The sequence below is a fragment of the Lycorma delicatula genome, chromosome 10 (genome assembly GCF_047948215.1).
Source record: "Lycorma delicatula isolate Av1 chromosome 10, ASM4794821v1, whole genome shotgun sequence".
In the NCBI taxonomy this organism is placed as follows: Eukaryota; Metazoa; Arthropoda; class Insecta; order Hemiptera; family Fulgoridae; genus Lycorma; species Lycorma delicatula.
The window spans coordinates 71,520,483-71,545,370 of NC_134464.1; the positions used below are offsets into that span (position 1 = coordinate 71,520,483).

Here is a 24,888-nt window from a genome sequence, read left to right on the forward strand (position 1 = left end):
TGAATTTCACCATAAAAGTTTGCTTGTTCAGGGAATATGATATGAAAATTTTGTTTTGCCAAGTCTGATTAAAATTGAAATCCATGACCTACTAGATGTCAGACATAGATGCCTATGCCTATGACTGAGATGCCAGTCATAGAGTTCAACTATTTATTTATTGTGAGGAGAACTAATGAAAAATGTTCAGGGATAGATGATTGTTCATAGTGTTAAAGCTATAGTTAAATACTGATTACACTTTACATACTGAACAGAATCATGTTTTTACTACTTGAACATTGTATATGCACAAATACTAAAACATTTTTTTGACATTGACATTTACTTATTGTATATAATTAATATGGCACAATACAAAAAACTTTATAAAATTCTGATTAATTGTTTAAGTTTTTCATTGACGTAAATAGGGATGATATATTGTTACTTTTACTAATAATTATGAAACTGTGTGAGTAATTTCACTTACACCTGTTCAGTTTCACACCAGTAAATTAGTTTTTTCTTTTTCTGTTATTCTTTCTTTCATATTTCAAAATATTAATTTGTAATAAATTTATTTAATACTTCTCCCTTTCTCTCGGTTACTTTTTTACATACTCTTAAGAACACTAACAACCATTCTTCCTTTTAGTTTCTTGCACTCTCTCTTGTATGATTTTTAAAATTTCAAAACATACACACAAATAAACAAATTTCTATTTCTTTCTTCTACCATGCCTCTTTACATATTTTCTGTTCAAATAAAAATTTATCTGAATACATACACATCTACAATTAGGATTTAGTCTTTCTTCTCCATTTCTTGCAAATCAAAATAATTATTATTTATAATTTTGATTTAAAGACCAATTTGGTCCCAAAATAAAGTATAGGAACACAAGAAGCAATTTTATCTTGTAGATTAATTTTAGATGTAGATCAAAGAAAAACAAAATAATCAATGTGGCTTTTGAAGATCTTGAAAAAAGTTCAATAAATATTGCAAAAGAATAGTTGACTAGAACTCAAGAATTATTAATAATTTTGTACAAAAATAAGCAAGCTTATGTACAAAATGAGGAAAGACAATCTACACCTATAATAGAGTAAGTGACATAAACTGTGCTCCTTGTTTTTTATTTGTAAATGATAAAATAATAATAAAAATAAAATAAATTTTGAGAGCAGAATATCAGTCCAGATACAAAAAGTAAAAATATTAAATTCTGAAATCTTTATTATTATTCTAGTAGTCAAAACAAGGAATGACTTATTAGTGAATTTTATAGTTTCAAATGGAGAGAGAAATTTAATTTCAAAGAAAACAAGAGGCAAAATAAAGATAATAAAATTCTCTAGAAAGAATGATAATAAAAATTTAAATATTAAGATAAAAGAACACAATAAACTAGACATCACAGAATTGTTGTTAAGGTATATCAAAAAGTGATTTGCCTAATCTAGAACATGAACAATGAAAAATAGAGATGCCAGAAAGAATAGAATCTTTTGAGATATAACAGGTTACTGTTAAAAATTTATGCTGGCTGATAAAAGTACAAAATTAAAAAAGATTTCGAGATATATTAGAACTAAAGAATTTTATAATATATCTTGTAAAAAAAGGTATACAACATAAATGGTCTGCACATTAAGGTATCCAGGGTTAGTTTATTTGGTTATAGAACAAATTCTAGAGGGTATTAGCATGAAAGGAGGAATATGTGAGAATAACTGAGGATATAGGATTTAAAAAGGTGTTTTTTTCAATATTATTAATATAATATTAAAATTATTATTTTTTGTTATGACCTCAGACATACTTCACATGCATTTAAATGAGGGATGGATGGTACAACAGATGAAAAAATGCTAAACCCTTCTCATAAATTAAACCCAAAACTAGGTCTAGAATTGATCATTAGATTCTACTGAAAAAAATTATTCAATGATTTTTTTATATATAAGTTTTTTAAGATACTACTCAGAGAGAACCTAAAAAATGGTAAAATTCTGGTTAACTTCTATATAAATGCATGCGTATAAAGTGCAGCTGCATTTACGAATATTTAGCTTTATATCTGTGGAAGAGTTTAATCTAGTCATTAAATTTAGTGTAGTAGCTTAAACAAGAACTATGACGAGATGGGAAGAGAGATTTAAGGAAGAGTACTGTCTCAAAAGGAGGTTGAACTTTGTAAAAAATTTGAGTCATACGTGTTTTTTAGTGTATGAAAAAATTATGGAATTATAAATGCTATTGGAAATATCACAGAAAAAAAATTTGTAAAGGTATATCAAAGTTTCATCTAGATTTAATGTTAATAACGTTTACTGTTACATGTTAATAACTATTACAATAACATATGTAAGCAATCTCACATGATTTACAAGTCATTCCCAGAAAGAAGAAAGCAGTTTTTTAAAAAAAGAAGCATTTATGCCAGATTTACATTTTGTTGTTAATGTAGCCCAAAATATTGTCATTTGCGATGTGATTTTAACCATACTTTTTTTGCATTAGTACTCTACACATTTTAGAGTAGGCTGATTATTTTAGTGCAGAGTTGAAATGTTCATAAATTTTCATGGATCATGAATTTAACAAATCAGTGAAGTCGTAGAGGTAAAAATAATAATCCTCTTTATCATTTGGGTAAAAGTTAGAGTTCTCATTTTTGCAAATGCCAAAGAAATTCAATAATGTCTATGCTAGCCTACATTTATTAATTAATGGTAAATGATGATTTGTTATGACTGAATAAAGAAATGTAAAGCTCTACATTTCTAGGAAAAAATAGTAACCTTTTAAGGAAAATACTGGTATTTAGAAATTGGTCAGAATGAAAAAATAAATAAATAAATAATGACATCAATATTTAAATATAAAACTGATTTTATTTTCCTACAGTATTCTACAATAGATTTTGCTACGGTTTACTAATAATTTCATTATTACACTATTATAACATACATATTATAATAAAGCATATGTAATTTATATGAATATTTTGATTTTTTAATTAAGCGTAATAAATGATTCCTTATTATATTGTTGTAAGAAAACTTGTCAGCAATTGCATTTACTAACAAATATGTAAATAGAAAAAAAGTTCATGTAGAGTCTACATATAAGTTTTAATGATTGTATTAAAAGCTTAAAACTGAACCAATGAAGTGATACCAGTTGAAGGGGAGAGGGGCTGTAAAGAGATATCTGAGAGACATCTTTAACTTTCATTTTTTATATTTTGTTTAATTTAAAAGAATTAAATATTTTAATTTAAGCACCAAACATAAAGTAATTCGATCCTTATTTTTGTAATTATACTTTTGGTTAAAAACTCTTAACTTATGAAGATTCATGGTAACTGGGTGTGACCAAATGCTCTGTTAAAGTTCCATTCAAGACAATAAATTACCCTGATCATGGTAGTCCCTCTGTGGGATAATTGCCTTTCTCATCCTTCTCCTTTCCTTATCCTCTAATTATTTTTTCTTGAATTAGTTCTATGAGTGTTTGGGTTAGCTACTACTCTGTTTCATCTGTGGCATCATGGTGACACCTTTTGGTAGCTGGATATTTTTTGGACCTTCATGAGACCCACCACCCTTTGGAACTAAGTTCTGCATTTCCTAACTGGGGATTATATTAACGGTTCAGGTGCTTGCAGAATGAAGCTAGGCCTTAAACAAATTAATCTAATGTTTGTTATAGTGGCCAATTACAAGCTTCTTTGTAGCTAATTCACTTTTCTTTTTGTTTTTCTATCATTTCTGCATGGTTGGAGATCCAATAAAATTGAACATACATGTCTTGCTCAAATCTAGACAAAATAATACTTAATAAAAATTAAAACTATACATGACAAAATATATTACCTGCAGCAATATAGAAATACTGTATTAAATATACTTTAATTTCTAGATCAATGAACACTTTTTGTATTAATATAGTTAAGATATGCGTCAGTAAAATTATTAAATGGGTCTAAAGGGTTCAAGAAAATCTTATTGTTAACAAAACAAGAAAACAATACATTGTACATGCTTCATATCATAATTTTATGTTAAATAATAATTATTTGAATAACATTAACTTACAGTATTATTATGTATTGTAATTTTAATATATGTATTTTTTTATACTGTGTATTTGCAGAATGTGTAATATTAATATATGCAAACAAATTTTTTTATCAAGTAAAAATTTTTCGATTGACTACCTTTGAAAATATCTCCCATTTCATAAAAACCTTTGGAACATTATTTTATGCTAGATATTAAATAAACTTAATTTATGCAGTATATTCTACGAAGTTGTTTACATTTCTGAGTGTCTGTAGATATTTACGTATAAATTTGTTTGAAATTTCACATGTATACCAAAATAAATCACAAGATGTATATTTATTTATTCATATAATTAAATGCAAGTTATCTCAATTACAGTTACTGTTACTAATGAGAAATGAATTTTTATAACACGTGAAAAATTCCAAGGATTCAAACTGACTAGGATACAAACTTAGAATCTTCTCGATGAAAAACAGAGATGATACCATTCAACCATGAGGGTAAGTAATTTATATCATTTTATTTGTTGCATACAAACAAAATGTTGACATTTTAAAATAAAATTAAAGTTTTCAAACATTTCAAACTATTTTAATTGTGATGTTATCTGTGATTCAGGTTTTAAACAACAGGTTATTGTTTAAGAGCTGTTCCATGATAATGAAAGATGAAATCAAGTACAGTAATCTTAATTATTAAACAAAAGCTGAAGTTTTGTTCTTAGGCTATATCATTTTAAAATTTTTCAGAAGCAATGATACATTTTACAACTACATTTCTGGATATTGATTCTCCATCAGAAAGTATACTTGCAAATCAGAGAACCTTATTGTTGGAAACAGGCAATGTAGTAAAAAAAAACTGCTGAATTTCAGATATAGAAAAAAAATTGTATTTGCTTCTTTACAGCAATCTCCAGGCAAACTAAATTCAATCAGAAAAGTTTCCTTTTGATGCAGTTGTACCAAAACCTACTATGCAGATGATTATAAAAAACAAAATAATACAATCTACAAAGGTTATCTTGTTCATGACCTTCATGAAGATAATCCAGATAGATGAACAGAGAAGTTCTTTCTTAAAGCATTGAGACGCATGATGCTGTCAGCACAACTCTCATTATTATAACTCTACAAACCCTTGTGTAACTAAGAAAAAAAAAGCTTAAATAAAAAATTGATTGCAATTTAAGTTACTGTTACAACTGATGATATTTTATCTATGTTTTACCCAACAACTAAGAGATAATTAAAGGTGTTAAATTATTTCATCTTACTTTTCTAGAGATGAATTATTTTAATAAGATGATATTACCTCATGATAGAAATATTGCAAAACTGTTGTTAAAAGTTGAACTGGATAGTTGTTAGATTGAACATAGTAATCTTTAGGACTGGTAGTCATGCTCTAGGCATAACATTTGTACATTTTTTTAAAAGTTATTTCAATTATATTTGTAATTCCATAATCTAATTTTTTTGAGGACTTAAACTCAGTCCTTGAAAAATAAATTCTTCAAATAACATGGTTATTTGTCATTTTTTAAGTGTATCAATGTAACAACACAATGTTGTTATCAATGTAACAGATTATAGTAAACTATAATGGTTGTTTTAGTAATACAGGAAAAACTAGAATTTTACTTTGAATGGTCACCAGTTTGTTTATGTGCAACAATATAACAGGGTGATATTTAATGATACATTGTTTTGTAAATTCTTTTGGTACATATGTAAAATTTTATCCAAGTTAGTCAGTACATACCGTAGCCAGTTAAAGATATAAACATTTTCATGTGATATAACAACTTTATTTCTAAAACATAATTTTTAAGATACTATCTTCATTAAACACCAGCACTAAGACTTTAAAGTGTTAGAGAAGTCCTTCTTAAACAAGATGCCTTATATTTTTATATTCAATCATAGTTAAGAATTTTAATTGCTAAATAATTTAACTGGTAGAGGAGAAAAAGCTCGTTCTCCATAAATGTGGCTATCAAATACAGAACTGTTTAATAAAGTATATCCCATTAACATTAACTTAAACAATAAAAGTATCTTTCCTCAATTACACTTTTAACCCATCTTCCTATCTGTCACATTTAATTTTCTATTACACCATTTCATCGGTTACAGTAATATTCCTATGTATATACAAATTGATGTAATGCAATATAAACAATCCATACAAATACAAAAAATAAATTACTCGAAAGTTTTACTACTGGCAAGTTTTCATAGAATAATATTAATTCAAGAAATGGAGAAAATATTTTCAATAATATTTTGTTTACCATTATCTGCTAGATCATTGAGCTTCTTTAATACTGATTCAACGCTCTCCTTTTCCTCTTCCACTGGTTTTGTATCGTAAATGATATTTAAAGTTTCAGCAACATCAGCAGCTCTTGCTTCATTGATACGATTTTCTTCTACAGCAATATCAGTCATTTCTGAACCTTCCATTAATTTATCCATACCGACAACCTTTTTAGGTGATTCATGACTATGAGGAAATCCTTTTGTTTTGTAGTCTTTTGGTGACCAAGGTTCATTTTCAGATGCTGATACAGGTACATTCGAACTTAATTCTTTTATTTTAGGTTTCTCATCTACTGTAATTTCAGATTTAATAATTGGTTCTTTTGATTTACCTCCTGAACTAGCCTTTTTTGTATATTTTATTTCTGGTAATTCTTCTGGTACTGAAATAATCAGAAAATACATTAACAGAACACTAAAACAAATAACTGGAGAGAGATTGGTCAAATTCATGTACTTCAGTAATAAATGAGTCACAGAAAAATTACTAAATAGTTAAGACTGATATGTTTAAGTGATGAAGAGATATACTTTAGTCAGAAAGCAGAAAATATTTTTGTAAAATGTCTTTCTTAGTCTGTTAGTGAGGTCTTGTAATTGTATTTTACTGGGTTATTTGGCTACCCAAGGTATTTTATTACCTTGGATACTCCAACCCAGACCCAACCCTAATTACTTCAATAACTTTAAATATAATCTATATAAGCTAAATCATACCAATTTTTTAAAGTAAGAGTTTTTTTTAAAGTAAAAGATTCCAAATCATAAACATCATCAACAATAAGAATGTTTATAAAAGATTAAATTAAATCTTTTAACTTCTTATACTGTTTTTTTTTTAATAACTATTAACTGGAAAAACAAAACACGATTTCTTGGAGACCAGTTGTTTAGTGACAAATTATAACAAAACAGACTAATTTTAAGCAATGTTTATAAACTAGAAGTAATGTAGAACTCAGTAATTAGTATGACTCTTGAATAAAAAATTCTCTGTTAAATCTATCAGATGAAATATTAACTTTATGCTTAGATTGCAGTAAGTGGTATTTTATTCTGACTCAAACAAAGAATGATAGATTATTCATTTTTATTACACTGAAAGACCAACAAATCTCTACAATGCTACATCTTATCTTATGACATGAACATAAAAAGAATTGATTGAAATTACTGATAAAGATAAATTGGTTTGTTATTGAAAATAAACTGGTTTTTCTGTTTATTGGCCAAGAAACGTTTTTACAAGAAAGTTAATACTATTAAACAACCTTTAACTTAACTAAGAAAGTTTTGAGAAATCACATTGTATGTGTCCAAAAATATGAGTAGCTTTACACTAAACTTAATCATACTCCACCTTTAAAAAAAAAAAAATAGCACTGGAAGAAACCATGCTACATTTGTAAATTATAACATTTTAATATTTAAGCAATAAAATCATAATTTTTGAATAATATAAACAATTCATTTAACTCATAAGAAGTGCTTTTCCCTTACTGAGTTGAAGCAATGTATGTAACATTATATTTTTAAAAAAAGTACTACATTCATTTTTTGCTTTACACTATCTTTTTAATCTTCATTATGACTGTGACTCATGTACAGCATGAGTAAGAAGAAGCACCAGTCAGATTTGCTTTTTCTGAAAGTAATGATATTGATAATACAGCCAGTCCCTGTATGAACAGAGTGAAGATAAAGGACTGAATATCACTCACATTTTGCTACGTTTGACATGGTGGATGACTAAAAGTGTATTTGGTTTTGAGAAAGGCAATGGGAACTCGCGTTACTTCTCATTTACCCTAGTTAGCGTGGCATTGGATTTGTTATTCTTGAAAATAGCTTTGTCATTCTTGGGAGGGATGTATGTTTTATGTTAAGTCACCTGCAACTGTTATGATTATGGCAACTCATTACACACGTGCTTTTAAAAAGTGCTTTTAAAAAATAAGAAAAATTAAATTGCTAAAGTGAACTATTAGGAATTATTCTTACACAAAAGAGGGCAACTATTAATGTAAAGAGTAGACAATCAGATAAAAGAGACATCAGTTAAATAGAAGTGTCCGGATATTCAGCTCAGATCTAAGGTGGCCTCTTATGTATTCATAGGCCACTTAATTGGTGAATGTATGAAGAATGGAGACATGACAGAAAATCCTAAAGAAGATAGACAAATGATGAACATAAATATCAAAGATTTAGTTGTGAATAGCTGGTTGAAAGTTGCATTATTAAAAATATTTAAAAAATAAACTTACAATTTTCTAACGATAAAGATGAACGATGTAGTTGTTTTCTTTGAATACGGGAATCTGTAATTGCTGGTAAACGCCATCGTTGAGGTTTTAATTTCATCAATGATGTTTCTGGTAAATTTTTTTCTTCAGCTTTTGCTGCTTCTGCTATTTTTGGCAAAGATGCTACATCTAAATCATGAAATTTGACTTGTTGAACACTGCAAAAGATATGTAAATATAAAATAACATAAATATATGTAAATGGGCATATTGTAAATGGTATGTCCTTCAAATAATATAACTACACAAACTGTCTGAGTAATAAGACTTCCCAAATCAACATGTTACTGGCTCTGAATGGTTTAGCTAAAAGCGTTTCATTTTATTTAAATAAATACAAAATTTAAATCAGTGTATTGATAACAATACAATACAACAATAAAATTTATCAAATTCAACAAAACTTCAATATAAATCTTAGAAAATATTTGACACAAACTTAAATTTATCATAATTTCCATATCTTTACTGAATTTCAGTATCTTTACGTATTGTTACTATTAATTCTCTTTCTAAACTGTACCAGTTATTTACTTGAAGGTAAAATTCCTGGAACATCTCAGAAAGTAAAATATTGTAAAAGAGAAGATATGTAGGATTAAGTAATTAAAAATTATTGTAGTGATATTTAATAAGCAAAACTTGTTTTTATTTTAATAGGTATTGCAGTAACTAAATGCTAATGTACTGCTGACATTTACAAATTAATATACATTCTATTCAATGTTATGAAGTTTCACAAGACACAATATTATTCACTGTAGTTAGTGAAATGTCTGGAAATCACATGGCAGGGTAAATGCTTTGAAAATATCTGTAGAATACATGGGTTTAAGGAGTTTAAAATGTTTAATAACTAAAAGGAAAAAATAAGATTTTGATTGGTAAATGATAAAAGGAAATGGGATTGTTGGGATATTATATACTTTACTGGAAATAAAGGAATTAATATTTCAATTTGAAGAAGATATGGAGAAAATAAGTTTAAAATAATTTCTCAAAAAGTTATTGAATAATTAATTATGTAATGTAAAAAAAAAAATAATATCATAAGTACCTGATAGCACTTGGAAGACGTCCAGAAAGTTTTGTACTACCAAATAAAATGCGATTTGTATCACGTGGTGTAAAAGGCCTTTTTGTATTAACAGTACGAATGCCTTGTGGCGAATGTATGCTGGCAACTGTTTTGCTAGCCATTGCCGCTCTTGCTTCACTTATAATCTCTGCACTTGTTTTTATCACGCATGGAGGTGGTGCATAAAATGGGTACGATGCTTTTCTTGTTTTGTAATTTATTGTGTTTGTTTCCATCATTCTGGCTGAAATTTTATGATAAAAAAATATTTTAAATATTAATTAATAATAATAATAAATAAAGATTTAAATATATTTAAAAGTTATATGTGTTGATTTAAAGTTTAAGACTTGTCTGACTTATGATTATTATTGCTGTGATCATTAAGTGTTTTGTCATATTTTTTAAAAAAATATCAGTATACATGTATTGCAGACACCCCAGAAATTCCTTAGGTTTTTCCAAGTATAAACTTCATATGCCAAATCAAAGTATTGATGCAATTATAAATTTACCTTAAATCTAATCCTAAACTTAGAACTATGTAAACTACATTCCATCGGGGAGGGAAATGAATCCTTCAGTGAAGTAAAAATATTTTTCAATTAAAAACTACTCTGCTTCTTTTATAAGAGTTTCTCTCCGATACAAATACTAATGTCATACCTTAATTTCCTCATGAATTTTGACTATATGATTTGATTAATGTTCAACTAATGAAATTACATTGATATCCACAAACAGGAAGCTTATTAGTCGCTTCATGCTGGAACGTTAGCTAATGTTCTTGCTGGCAGATTTCAGTTGGGAAAACTTGCATTTAGGATCTGGAAAAGTAGAATTTGTATGCACCTTTCTAATCTGAATTCTGAAATACCATATTTCAGTTACCATATTTCTTTGAAGCTGCATGCCATATGCCTAATATTGAACACGGTACATTTGAAAGAATTTTGTTCAGATGTTTCAAGGTAGCATTGTGTTTGTTTGATGAATCTGTTCAGTAATATGACACTCAGATTTTTAAAATTATAACTGTTTTTGCCATTCTTTTTTTATATATTTTAATGTAAATTTTTTTTTAACACCCTTCCTGATTTTTTTTGTAATTTTCAAAAACAATTAAAATTTTTCTTATACTGACTACAGTATTCCTGTTTAAGTAAACATTGTGAAAGCTTTATCTGCATCTAAATAAAACTTAACTTTAGAGAAAAAGTTAACTCAAATATAAGTAAAGTTTTTATATAACTTTTATCTTAAATATGGAACTGACCTGAGATGATGTTTTTAAACAGTGTATCATTGATATCAAAATTCAAATGATTTCCAATGTTACATAAGACATATATTTTATATGAGAAATTATTATATGATAAGTTAGGTAACAGAAAATTTTAATAATAGCTTAAAGCTTTTTTGTTTGAAGGTTAGTTAAGAACAATAAAAATTAGGATGGTTTCAGTGCATCCTAAGTCTGAAGAGACTTAGATTTTCATATTAAAACTTGAACAATATGCATTATTTTTTCAATTTACAGTTTAATCAATTTACAGGAAAAAATAAAAAATTAAAATGTCTCCTCAGGATTTTTCTACTTAAATTTAAACAGATTTTTATAATTATTAAAAATAATCAATATTGAATTCTTATTCAGTCTACTTTATAGACTATAAAAAATTAATTAAATAATATAAACAGTTGATTTCTATTTGTCGATATACTACAATATCATGAGTTAATAGAAGTTTATAAGTTGCTAAGAAAAGGTGAATAAATGATTAAAGAATATATTACAGTGTCATTGACTTCTCTCATTGTGGATTTCAGTCTTTATTAATAGAATAATAGTAGGTGAGTAAATTACTGTTAACATGTAACAGTTGAATTATTATACTGAACAGTATCAAACTTTCATGTTGTTGGTCTCTAAACAATTTCTAGATTATTAAATTATATGAAATTTCTTCTTATATTTAAATTTATCTTAAGACTTAGTTTTATCAAAGTAATCGTCAAATCTGAAAATTCATATAAAAAAAACCTGAACAGCATGAAATGGTGCAAGTAGTTTTGTGTAGGGTAAAATAATATCATTATTTGAATTTATGCTGTCTCATGTTAGGCCAACATTTATGTAATGATTTCTACATTAAATTGATATCTGTAATGGAAACAGTTTAATAAAAGAAGGTTAAAGCAGTTTTTAATTAAAATATTTTTTTAGTCTGTCAAGAGTTACTGCTCCCCCGTAAGGTGTAAATAAATGATGTAGTTTAAAAGGTTTAGTACTAGATTACCCTCAACTTTACTCCTTATACTCAGCAGTACACCAAAGGAGTACAGAAAAGAATTGTTCCTCAAAGGACCGTTTTTAAGTTAGTTATGCATTTCCTTTTCAGTGGAGTTACTTTAAAAAAGAGTACTACTATTAATTTGTAGAACCCTTCTTAAAAACATAATTTAAAAAAAAATTGTAACTCCTCAAAAGAAGGAGCCGTATAATTAACTATGAAAGATTCTAAGAAAGATTAATTTCCACATAAATTCAGTAACTCATATTTTAGTGTTGTTTTATCAAGAAGTTCAAAAAATTGAATATGTATTTTAAACATTTATTTGAACATATGCATTTCAACACTAGTTAAATATATTGAAACTATGTTAAATTAATAACTATGTTAAATTAATAACGTTGTTAAAGTAGATATTAGCATTATTGGTTTAGTAAAAAATCTTAAATAAAATCAATAATTTGGGAACAATAGTATGAAAACATTATACTTAATAACATACTAAGGTCATAACAGATTGCAAAGACCCATGACTGTCACAATGAAACTTTTCTAGTTCAATCAGTTCTGTGTCTCTTCAGGCAGTCATTACAAAGGTAAATCCTCTCTTCAATCCAGTTGCATTAGGTTTCTCTCTTTCTTCCCCTTTTTTTCTTTCTCAGAATTTGTATCCTTTACACTTATGACATTTTTTTTCTTCCTGGCTTCATCACATGACTTTTCCTCCTCATCGTCCTTCTTAGTAAAATTAATCTATAGTAATCACTATTTCAGCTCATCTAATTCCCAGTTCATTCATATCCTTCATGAGATGACTTGATCCCTTATTTGTTCATATATTTTATACAAGTCTTCATTAAACAAAGTTATTAACTTCTGGTCTTTCTTTTGTTAGAATCTGACATTCACATCTATAGATAACTACCAAAAATATCATGGTTCTGTATATTCAAAATTTATTTAATTATTTTATTATATTAAAATTAATCATTAAGAATGTAAGTAATAATAAGAGTGGTGGTTGTAGTAGGAGTATGGTACCACCTATTTCCTCTCTAACGTTTTTTTCGTTATATCATCCAACTCTATCCAAGGAAAATGTAATCTGTATTTTCTTCTAGAAAGGAAGTAATCAAGAATAGAAACTTATTTTCATGACATAGGTTCAATAATCACTCATCCCAATCACATTAATGAGACTAAATATTTGACAATTTGTAAAATCATATTAACATTTTCTACTAATAAAAAAATCCATAATTTTTTAAATCAAATATTATTAATTAAAATGTTTTAAAAGTGGATTTGAAAGATATATTTATGTGTAGTTTGATCTATAAATTAGCATCAGTCTTAATTATTATATTTTACAAATGTATTAAAAGAGCAATAATATTATAAAAGAATAATAATAACAATATATTTTTTTAAATTGTAACTTAACAGATACAGTTAATTTTTAATTACATTTATTGTCTCCTACTAAAGTAAAGAATTTCAAATGATCTTATTTTAAAATTATTACTGTATCAATAATATATGTAAATTTTAATAATCAAGACTCAAAATTATTTTTTATGAATGAAAGGCATCTCTCAATTGGTGAGTTATATTTAATTACTGTAGTTAGTTGTTGATTTTTAATATTGACTACTGGCAATCAGTAGCATATTAGACAATGCAGTCAATTTATAATTGAAAAATATGTTTGCAATAAAATTTTGAATTATTTAAATTGTATATGTTTCATAAGGTTTCATAACAATATTATGTGTGAAAATATGAATAAAAATAGCTACTATAGATTTTTAAGTTTTTGTAATAAATAGTAAAATTAATTTTATCTTTTGAAAGTTCTCAGGGAAGCACTAGAATCAGTTTTAAAAAAGCAAACAAAAAAGACCAGGTATTAAACTAGAAAATATAGTTAAAATTGAATTTTTAAAATATTTTTAATTATGAATAAAATATGTCTTATAAATGACAGTTAAAAAAAAAACATAATATCTTTAAAACAGTAATTTTTGATGAAGCCTGTGTTGCCATTTCTACGGTTTAAAATTCACCATGTAATTTCTTATCATCATGAATTTTTCATTCACCATAAATTTCATTTCATGTAATTTCATGTTTAAATCATGTAATTTCTTCTTTTTTTTTGTTGTGGTTAAAAGTATTTATTTAATCTTTCATTTGATATAATACATTTTTTGATAACTTTTAACAACCTTCTTTTTTAAGTTTATACTATATCAAATTTTAGCAGTAAGTTCAGCAATGATTACTGTTCAGTTTCAAGTCACCAATAATTAATTACATTTCAAAAAAAACAAAAACAAACACAATGGGCATTCAAATAGAATTTAACAAAATTAATAACACTAATAAAGAATACACCAAACTTCATGAGTGTTAAGTTGAAAACTGTTCCTAAGTTATAAAGCCAAAAGTCAGTGCACCCTTATACAGAATTTTATAATCCAAATTGTATTACCTCTTAAGTCAGGGACCTCAAATTATTGAGAAATATAAATCTCTAGGAGAGGTATTTTTTAGATCAGTAGCAATAATTTCCTTAAGTTATGCAAAATACCTCCTAGAAATTTACTAAGATAAAAATTAATTGTATAATTTAACAACATAAACTATTTTTAGTTTATTACTACATAAAGACATTTAAAAAAAAAAACATTAAGTGTATAGCAGTCACGCTAACATTATGTAAATTTATTGTAATAACATTCAATGCACTGAATTAAGTATATTATAACCACCATACAATGTAGTATATCTTAATATTATGCAGGTTATATTGTTGGATAAAATAAATCTGCTATAAAGGTGTACAATCATGAAAAGTAATAATATCTTCTAGTTATGATGGCAGGAGAATTTTTATAATTGATATTTAATAACACTTTTTTCTCTCTTATTTTCCTTTTAGTACTGTATATCTTTTGCCTACTTCATGAAATAATAATTTAATTACACAATGTTTCATGAAAAATACATTCTATTAAATAATGTTTTCATAAACTTAGAAATTATTTACTATAGTAATGTTATTTATTTCTTGTATTTATGAGTACAAATAAATTAACAATAATAAGTAACCTTCACTTGTCCTTGTTAATCGTTGCCATGGGCTAATATGTTATAGAGTTAAAAAAATGTAAAAATTTAATTAAATTGTGTAAAACATGAGATAAAACTACTTACATATTTACTCTTTCCTTTAATTATTTTAAAATCTTTTTTAATTTTATTATTAACAACCTTGTCCAAATGTTTAAATATATTGTAACGAGGAAAATATTATTAATGAAATTATAAGAGACCAAAATGCCTGTTTAAAATGTGTATTTATCAGGACTAACTTTACCAGAAGGGCTTTGTAATATTGCAGCAGTTATAATGAAAACATATTTATTTCTAAAGAATGTAGTCTATATAAGTCATACGTTATCTAGGCTTAGTTAATTTAGTAATGGAAGTGAGTATAAAAAGTAAAAACTGTAGGGAAAGATAAATATTAGAATATATAAAATAAATAATTAAAGTACGACATGAAAACTATATCTGAATTGAAATATTAATGGAATAACAAAAAAAAAGAAATATTCATGATTTTGTACATAAATATTTACATCAACAAAAAAATTTATCCAAAAATATGTGAAAAAATAAACTGTTATATGATAAACAATGTTTCCAGTGAAAAGGATGGAATCATTCCAAAATATTGGAAAAAAAGTTAAGAAAAGTAAGTTCAAAAAAAAAAATTTAATGAATGTTTGAATCATTACAATATGTTAAATTTCAGATCAGTATTTTCAACAACCACATTATAACAAATGAAGACTGAACATTCTGTTACTGTCATATTTGATCTCTCAGGAGGAAGTCAATCTGTGCTAGAATTTTCATTTTTCATTTTTCTTTATTTTAAAATTTCTTGTTTACTCTAAAAGACCTTCAGAAATTTATTCTTTTCGATAATTTTACCAAACTATTAATTTAAATAAAATATTGCTTACATTATATTATCAGTTTTTAAGTCTGATCTCATTACATTTGATAAAAGATGGTTTAAAATAGTAATTATAATTTAATTTCAAATCTGAAAACAAATCTTAAAATAAAAAATTGAGACTAAAAACAAATTCGAAACACATATCTCAAACTCAAATCAGATCCCTGACTCGAGATATATACCTGAGACAGAATTAAAGAGAAAATTTGAGATACAGATTTGATTCTCAAATTCAAAATTCAAACATGAGACTCAACTCAAATCGAGACAAATATGAAACTTAAATCAGTATCTCTGACTCGAGAATCGAAACTGAGACCCAGAATTAAGACGCAATCATCATAACCAAATCTTAGGCTCAAATCTGACTCTCAGACTACAATTCAAATCTGAGACTCAAATCAATATCTCCGACTCGAGTCGCAAATCTGAAACTCAATATTACGAAGAAAATTTGAGATTCAAATCTGAGACATAGATCTGATTATCAGGTTCAAAATTCAAATCTGAGCTCAAATGAAATTCGAGACAAATCTGGAACTAAATCAGTATCTCCGACTCGAAACGCAAACTGAGATCCAGAATTAAGACACAAATTTCATAACCAAACCTGAGACTCAAATCTGACTATCAGACCTTTGAAAAGTTGAAACAAGCCTATGGGGAACATTGCTTATCAAGAGCACAAATTTTCCGCTGGCACAAATCATTTTTGGAAGGCTGAGAACACGTTGAAGATCAACATTGCTCAGGGAGACCTTCAACTTCAAGATCTGATGAAAACGTTGAGCGTGTGAGGGTTCTTGTGAGATCAGACCGTCGTTTAACAATAAGGATGATGAGTGAACAGTTAAATTTAAACACTTTCACCGTACATCAAATTTTGACAGACGATTTGGACATGCGAAAGGTTTGTGCGAAATTGGAGCTGAAAAACCTCACAACGGAACAGAAGGACAATCGAAGAAACGTGTCCGTTGATCTACTTGAGAGGATTGACAATGACCAATAATTCTTCAATCGTGTGGTCACACGTGATGAATCCTGGATATTTGAGTATGATCCTGAAGCAAAGCGACAAAGCGAAGAGTGGCACATTCCGTTATCTCCTCGACTGGAAAAATGTCGAATGAGCAAATCAAAGATCAAAACCATGCTAATTTGCTTTTTTGACAGTAGGGGTATCGTGCATAAAGAATTTGTTCCTCCAGGACAAACTGTCAACCAAGTGTTTTACAAAGATGTTCTTGAAAGACTCAGGAAAAGAGTGATTCGCGTGAAACCAGACATTGCAGACAAGTGGATGCTTCGTTATGACAATGCTCCGTGTCACACGGACATTTCCATCAGGGAATTTTTTACCACAAAACACATTCCTACGGTTCCTCAACCCCTCTATTCACCTGATTTGAGTCCTTATGACTTTTTCCTTTTCCCGAAATTGAAACATGTTTTAAAAAAACACGTCATTTTGGAACTCTGGAGAACATTCAAAAGACTGTGGCCGATAGTTAAAAGCCCTACTAGTTGAAGCCTTCTAGCGCTGCTACCAGGAGTGAGAACAATGACTCCGCCGATGTATAGCTGTCCAAGGGAACTACTTTGAAGGGGATAATATTGTTGTTTGAAAAAAATAAAACTTTGGTAACTAAAAAGTCAGTCTCATTACTTTTCTCACACCTCGTATGTCAAATTCAAGTCAGATTCTCTGACGAGATAAAAATCTGAGTTTCAGAATTAAAAATAAAATGTAAATCTGAGGCACAGATATAATTCTCAGATTAAAAATTCAATTCTGAGACTAAAATCAAGTTCGAGACAAATATGAGACTGAAATCAGTATCTCTGACTCAAGACACAAAACTGAGACTCGGAATTAAGACGCAAATTTCGTAACCAAATCAGAAACTTAAATCTGATTCTCAGACTAAAATCAAATTCGAGACTAAAATCGGCTTCTCTGACGAGTGACACAAATCCGAGACTCAGAATCGAAAAGAAAATTTTAGACCCAAATCTGATACACAGATCTAATTGTCAGATTCAGTATTCGAATCAGACTCAAATGAAATTGGAGACAAACGCCTGACACTTAAAACATATTCTATGACTCAAGACACAAACCTGACACATGCAATTAGGAAGAAAATTTGAGACGTAAATCTGGGGCACAAATATGATTATTAGATTTAAAATTCAAATCCAAGACTTAAATAAAATTTGAGAAAATCTGACTCAAATCAGATTCTACGACTCGAGACACAAATCTAAAACTCAGAATTAAGAAGAAAACTTGAGATTCAAATCTCAAGTTGATATGATATATCTCTTTTTTGATATGATTCTCAGATTCAAAATTCAAATCTGGGACTCAAATAAAATTCGAGACAAATCTGAGACTCAACTTAGATTCTCTGACTCAAGATATAAAACTGAGACTCAGACTTACCTTTGTTCAGGTAAAGTAAAACTTTTCAATTCTATAACATTCAATTTACTTATAGAGGTTTGATTTTCTGCCACATTTTAAGTTTAATAGCAGTTGGTAGGGAGCCAAATGGGACAGAATGCTAAAAACATAAATATTTAATTAAAATGCTGTTTGTAAAGAAATTCAATAAGTTAGGTTGCTTCTTTAAGTACATATTAAATTATTATCAGTTTGAATGGAGTGAGAAGTTGGATTTTCTACATATGTAAAATAAATTGATGAAATTACATAAGCAATGCAACTATTGAATTAATTATTTTATGTTAATGGATTAGCCTGAATCTAATTAATCTGTTATGCAAAAAATTTTCATTTTGTTTATACTGTAATCTTAAGCACTGATGTACTTACCATTAAATAAAACAATTTATTTTCAAGAAGTATTAATTAATGGGAATAAAACAGTAACTCCTTGTGAAAGGATATACACCAATTTTGATTATTATTATCAATGTTTCAGGCATTACTTGCTCTAATTTAACACACACATGTGAATAGATAATATATTTTCTGAAAATTACTTATTTATGTCTTGGAATCTTTCACTGATGTACTTGGCCAGATGTATCTTAAGTGACAATAAAAAAATATAATTTTCACTTTAAATATGATCTAAACAATTTAGTACAGAAGTGAATGAAGTTAAAAATTCAAACATTGTACTAGTAATAGTAAACAAATATTGTAGTAATGATCTGAACATTCACTGATCTGGATCACATATCAATTAAATAAATATTATCAATAGGCTATTTTAAATGTATAATACTAAAGAATAAACAACACACCTTCAGTCATGGCATCTAGATAAGTGGTTATAATTTACTTAAATTTGCTATATTTTTTTTCATTATGGTCACTGATGATAGATAATAAATTATAAACTTCAAAATGTTTTCTGTCACTACTGTAACCATCTTTTGTGACTGAAGATGATTCTTCGATTAGTTAATGAAGGTTACTAAAGCAACTTTTTTAAGGTCAGGAATCCAAAGACTCCTTCAAGATTATTAAAAATGAACAAAAGGGCTACTGAAAACATTTTGAGGTAGTTATTGTAAGTTGAATTTATAAGATTTAGTTTGATTTATTGTTTTATAAGTATAAAGTTTAAATAACTAAGCTGAATATTTTCATAGCCACAAATTCTGGGTAAAAATAAGGTTATTCCTTTAGGATCTCTACACTTTTTCTCAGATAGTTCTTTAATTTCTGGAGTAAAAGCAATCTTTGTTGTAATGTAAGTTGTAGAATGCAAAATCATTGATCAATAATGAGCTGCTCCTAATTAGATATCCCAATCTCCTAAAGAAATTTGGATAGAATTGTTATTAATTGTCTGGAAGAAGACTTGAGATAATTGCTAGAGATAATTTTTCTTATGCTGTAGTTCCTCTGTGGGTCAATCATCACCTATCCACACTCCTTTTTTGTGATCCCATCTTTCCCATTTTTGCTCCAAAATTAATCTTCCTGAGATTCGTACTGAGAACAGCAGGACCTGTAGAGATCTTTGGTGTGATCTGGTAGAGGACTTATCTATGAACTAATCTGCGGGCTTTGTTTTTTGTCTGGCAGCTGCACAAAAAGGCTAGTGGCTGATTTTTCTATTGCATAAAATTGGATTTTCTAATCTTCCCTAATGTGCAAAGTATCAGTTAGAAGGAAAGGTTTTGTTTTAGGGGAATCTAAGTAACATTCTTTCTAAAAAGCAGAATAGGAATATGATTTTGCACATTGATAATTTATAAACAGTACATAGCTGTTTGAAAATCATGCAGCATTCATTTTTAATGAAACTAATAAATTTTTCCTTGACAATTTAAAAACAGTATCTGTGGATTATGTACATCAGCATAGTCTAGATATTAACTGTATGACAAATGTAATTTGAAGAAGATGAATTTTTGCCTTTATTTCTTGAAGTGTATTTATAAATAATTATTATTATAATTCAATGTTTCTATTAACATAACATTATATTAAGGTTACTAACCAACTCACACCTTTTTTACCACTTTGTTTTATATCTGAAGGGTAAATAAACTATACCATGGGCAAAAAAATGCAAAGAGAGGGAAGTTCCTTCTACTGTAATATCTACCCTAACTTTTTTTCAATTTATTTGTTCTCAAACATATACCAAAAATATAAATTCAAATGATTTTATAACTTTCAATCTTTTACAATAAAGTATTAAAAATTATTTTATTAAGAAAAATAAAAAAAATAATAATAAAACTACTTCAAAAAACGCACCAAAGTGTAAATAAAAAATATGAATTCTTCTTCAAATTTTAACTGTTTGAATCAGTGCAACAACTTAGAAACCCTTAATTTAAAAAAATAAAAAAATAAACAATTGAATGACGTTATTATTTATTTTATTCTGTTTTTCTTTTTAAATTGTTTTTGTACTATTTAAAAAGTTCATATTATATTACATTTATTTGCTTTATTTTTAATTTAATTCTTTGGTAGGGTGTTATTTTTTCTGTTTTTACCTATAAGATTCTGGATTTGGATTCTTGTTAGGCTTAACATTTTTCACATGTTTTAAATTTCAATTCTTACAAAAAAAAAAAGGAAAAAAGTATTATAACTACAAGTGGGGAAAGAGTTGTTACCAAATTCAAAATAAATGAATTGTTATTTAAAATATAGGCTATAATAACTATAATAAAAAAATGAACTACCATGTGAAAAAACCATTCACAAAAAATACAAAAAACAAAATGCCTGCATATTAATAAAACTGTGAATAAGACTGTTGTTGTCTAGTATTGAACCAAGATATATGGCTATCTGGAATAAAGGAATCCATATTATGTTTTTACAAACTATTTGCATAAAAATACTTGTATTCTCAAAATTATCTCTGGCTAATTATTGTGTATTTCCAAATCTACATATATATTAGTTGGAAATATGTTTGGAGGCTTTCATCCTATAATGGATCGATAACAACTAAAATGATTATATATATAACTTTTTGTTTAAGAAAATTTAACAAGCTTTTTTGTATAAAAATAGAACTGAACCACCAGAGAAACTTCTACAATTCAATAAAAAAATAAGCAACAAAATTTGTCCATTTTTTAAAGAGTAAGAATAGCATTTTCACATGCTACAGAATACTCATTCTATTATAAAAGAAAGAAAAAAATGAATTGTAATTGTGCTTTTGTTACTATATGAATAAATGAAACAAAAGGAAAATAAGGATTAAACATACATAAGAAAGAAATATTTATGGGTCAAATTGAGAACATCATTTTCAATTCTTGTAAGTCAGTTAAAAAATAATTATTTTTTTACACAATAGTGAAGCAAATATTGTTAAGATTAAAAAAGCAAATAATTCAGAAAAAATAAAATAACCATTATGAAGCCATAAATTTTTCAGAAGCAGCATTTGTAATTTTTTTCTTTTTTGCATTAGTAAAATATAAATCTACAAAAATTTTAGAATTTCTATTTTTCTAAATGTTGATCTAAATGATTCATATTTATTGAAATCAAGCAATAATCTATAAACCTATTTCTGAGTTCAAGATATAGTATAGGAGCACCAAGATATAGTATATTCCAGATGATAATTTAATCTTGAAAACAATCTTAATAATTGAATAAGAAAATGCTTCAAAATGAAACAGCCTGATTTGATTTTTTTATAAAAAAAAAATATTTTATTGTTTCCTGGATATTTACTGTTTAAGACCCTCAAAATTCAAATTAAATCATTTTATTTATCGATTTCAACATATCCAAACAAATTTAAATTTTCATCCATTTAAATATATGCTGTAAACCCATTAAAACTGACTCAATCGGGCATAACCATCCACACACCAAAAATTTACAAGCTTCTTATACATGTTATATTGCTTAATACATATACTTGTTTTTCTTTAGCCGAAAACTAATCTGAAGAACTAAGTACAATATTTCACATAGATTAATTGTTATTCACTCACACTCATTGGCTACATGATTCATAAAATGTAGAACAAAATCAAAAATCACACTTAGTGTTAGAAAATATAAAATATGACCATCAATCATACAATTGTTAATACTTTCATGAAACAAGGTTATCAATTTCAAAATTACAAACAAAATCATTCATCATACAAAAACAAAGACCCTGATAAACACAGTAACCTAGAATTATGCAAATTAAACTGCAATGATTGCACTAAATACTAAATAGGACAGAGAATGTACATTCACCCACAAATATTAGTAACTGAATATTAGTAACACATAGAGCAAATATATTAATTAATTACAAAGTTAATCCCAAATAGCAATAATTCTTCCAGCTATTATATCAAAAATGTACTAACAGTAGCCATAAAAGATTTCTGGAAGAACAAATTTCATTAAAATATGAACTTCAAGTTTTTTTTATAATTTTTAATAATATTAAAATTATAAAAAGTATAATGGCATGATTTATATTGATCAACGTGATTCAAATTATTAACAAAAAGGGGTAGTAATTTTATACAAAAAATTCCAAACAATGGAAAAGATTTTTAAAACTGGTATTTTAGTTTTTTCCTCACAATATTATTCACCAAACCTTTGAAAAGTTTGAATTCTGAATTGGACTTCACCGTAGAGCTGGATTGTTCATTTCTTGGTTTCTCCCAGATGGGATCTTGACCAGGGAATAAATATATCTTGACCAGATAAATAATATCTTGACCAGGGAAGCCATGTAAATATAAAAGGTGAAAAACATATTTTAAAAGTGTGACTATCAGAGATCAACATTAAATGATGACAATTTATTAAAACAACATATATATGGACCAGAGTCTGAAGAAGACTAAACTACTGAGTAGTAATAGGACTTGAAGTGGTAATGACGTAGTATGATATCAAAATAAAAAATAAAAAAAAACATTTATAGAAAAATGGATAAAATATTGTAGAAATGAAGGATCTTTTTTTGAATATACAGTATAAAACACAAAAAATCATATACTTACTGGTATACAAGAAATAATCATCATTCTTCTTATAAGGTATTCACACTTAAATACTGAATACATTTGAAATCTGTTTTAAAAACTTTTTAATGAATTACACTTTATTACACAAGTATTAAGTAATCAATAAAAATATGTAACAGACTATAACTTTGCGATTTTTAGCAAAGATTACCAAGAAATATGATGACACGTTTATTACGATTAATAAGTTTCAGTTTCACAGTATAAACGTTTCAGTTTGAATGAACCCGAATAAATGTAGAAATGATATAACTTTAGTGCTCTAGTGTAAGCCATGGCAATGAATATTAACAAATGTTATAGTGGTATAACATGCAAGTATATTGATTTTTTGCTGGTGTTGCTAAGCACTTACCACTGTCTGATGTAAACAACAAACATATCCTTATATACTACTGTGTGTTTATGTACAGTAGTTATTTAATCAATTTATCCAATGTCAAGACATATAATGAAGAAGAAATTTTGTTTAAAATTCCAAGGCTAAATATTATATATTTTTATATAACTAACAAATTTATTTCTGTAAAACAATAAAAATAGTTTTTTTTTAAATTTGTGTTTTTATTTTATATATTATAAAAAATGCTCCCATTAAAAAAAAGAATAACCTACATTTAAAATAACTCAGTAATATTTATATTTGTAAATAAACAAATATTTCTTCTTTTTACTTTTGAATTTTGTATCCTTTAAAGTACATGACTATTTATGTATTATCATTTATATAAAAAAAGTACTTTTAACAACAAAAATGTGATATTATTTAACTTATAATTTCATAAAATTAAAATTTAATAAAAATAATATTTAGATATGTAGAGTTAACATTAAAGTTTATGAAAGCTGAAAATGGAAAGAAATTATTTTATTATTTTAAATTCAGTAACTGAATTTAAATTTGAATAAATTAAAATTAGATTAATTAAAAATATTTTGTTATTTCATGTTGTGAATAAAATTAATTGATTATTTATTATGTTGCTAAATTAATATAATGAATTAAATTGATGATCCAAATAACTGACTCCTGTAATTTTAGTTCTTATATACTTCCAAATGGGAACTCACTCTTCAAAAGTATGATAAATTTTTTTAAAAGTTAAAATCAATACTTTATCCCTTGGATATTTTTACTAAAATAAAATGCATTATTAGTATAAAGAAAAAAGTATATAGAATTTTTCTAATGAAAAGTTGATGTTGAGTACAATTTTACTTTAAATATGTATTTGCATACCATTTGGCAACAGTGGGTAATGATACTCATGCCAGT

At 26.8% G+C, this 24,888-nt stretch overlaps 1 protein-coding gene across 1 annotated transcript in view; it reads right to left on the reverse strand.

Moving 5' to 3' along the window:
- LOC142330881 (armadillo repeat-containing protein 2) overlaps positions 1 to 23,693 on the reverse strand; it is a 57,835-nt gene extending 34,142 nt beyond the window's left edge. The window contains exons 1-4 of the mRNA XM_075376348.1: positions 23,589 to 23,693; positions 9,750 to 10,014; positions 8,654 to 8,850; positions 6,359 to 6,769 (exon numbers count right to left, since the gene is read on the reverse strand). Coding sequence (XP_075232463.1) covers positions 6,359 to 6,769; positions 8,654 to 8,850; positions 9,750 to 10,009 — 868 coding nt within the window. The 5' untranslated portion in view covers positions 10,010 to 10,014; positions 23,589 to 23,693. The remainder of the gene's footprint in view (positions 1 to 6,358; positions 6,770 to 8,653; positions 8,851 to 9,749; positions 10,015 to 23,588) is intronic.
- Positions 23,694 to 24,888: the final 1,195 nt, after the last annotated feature.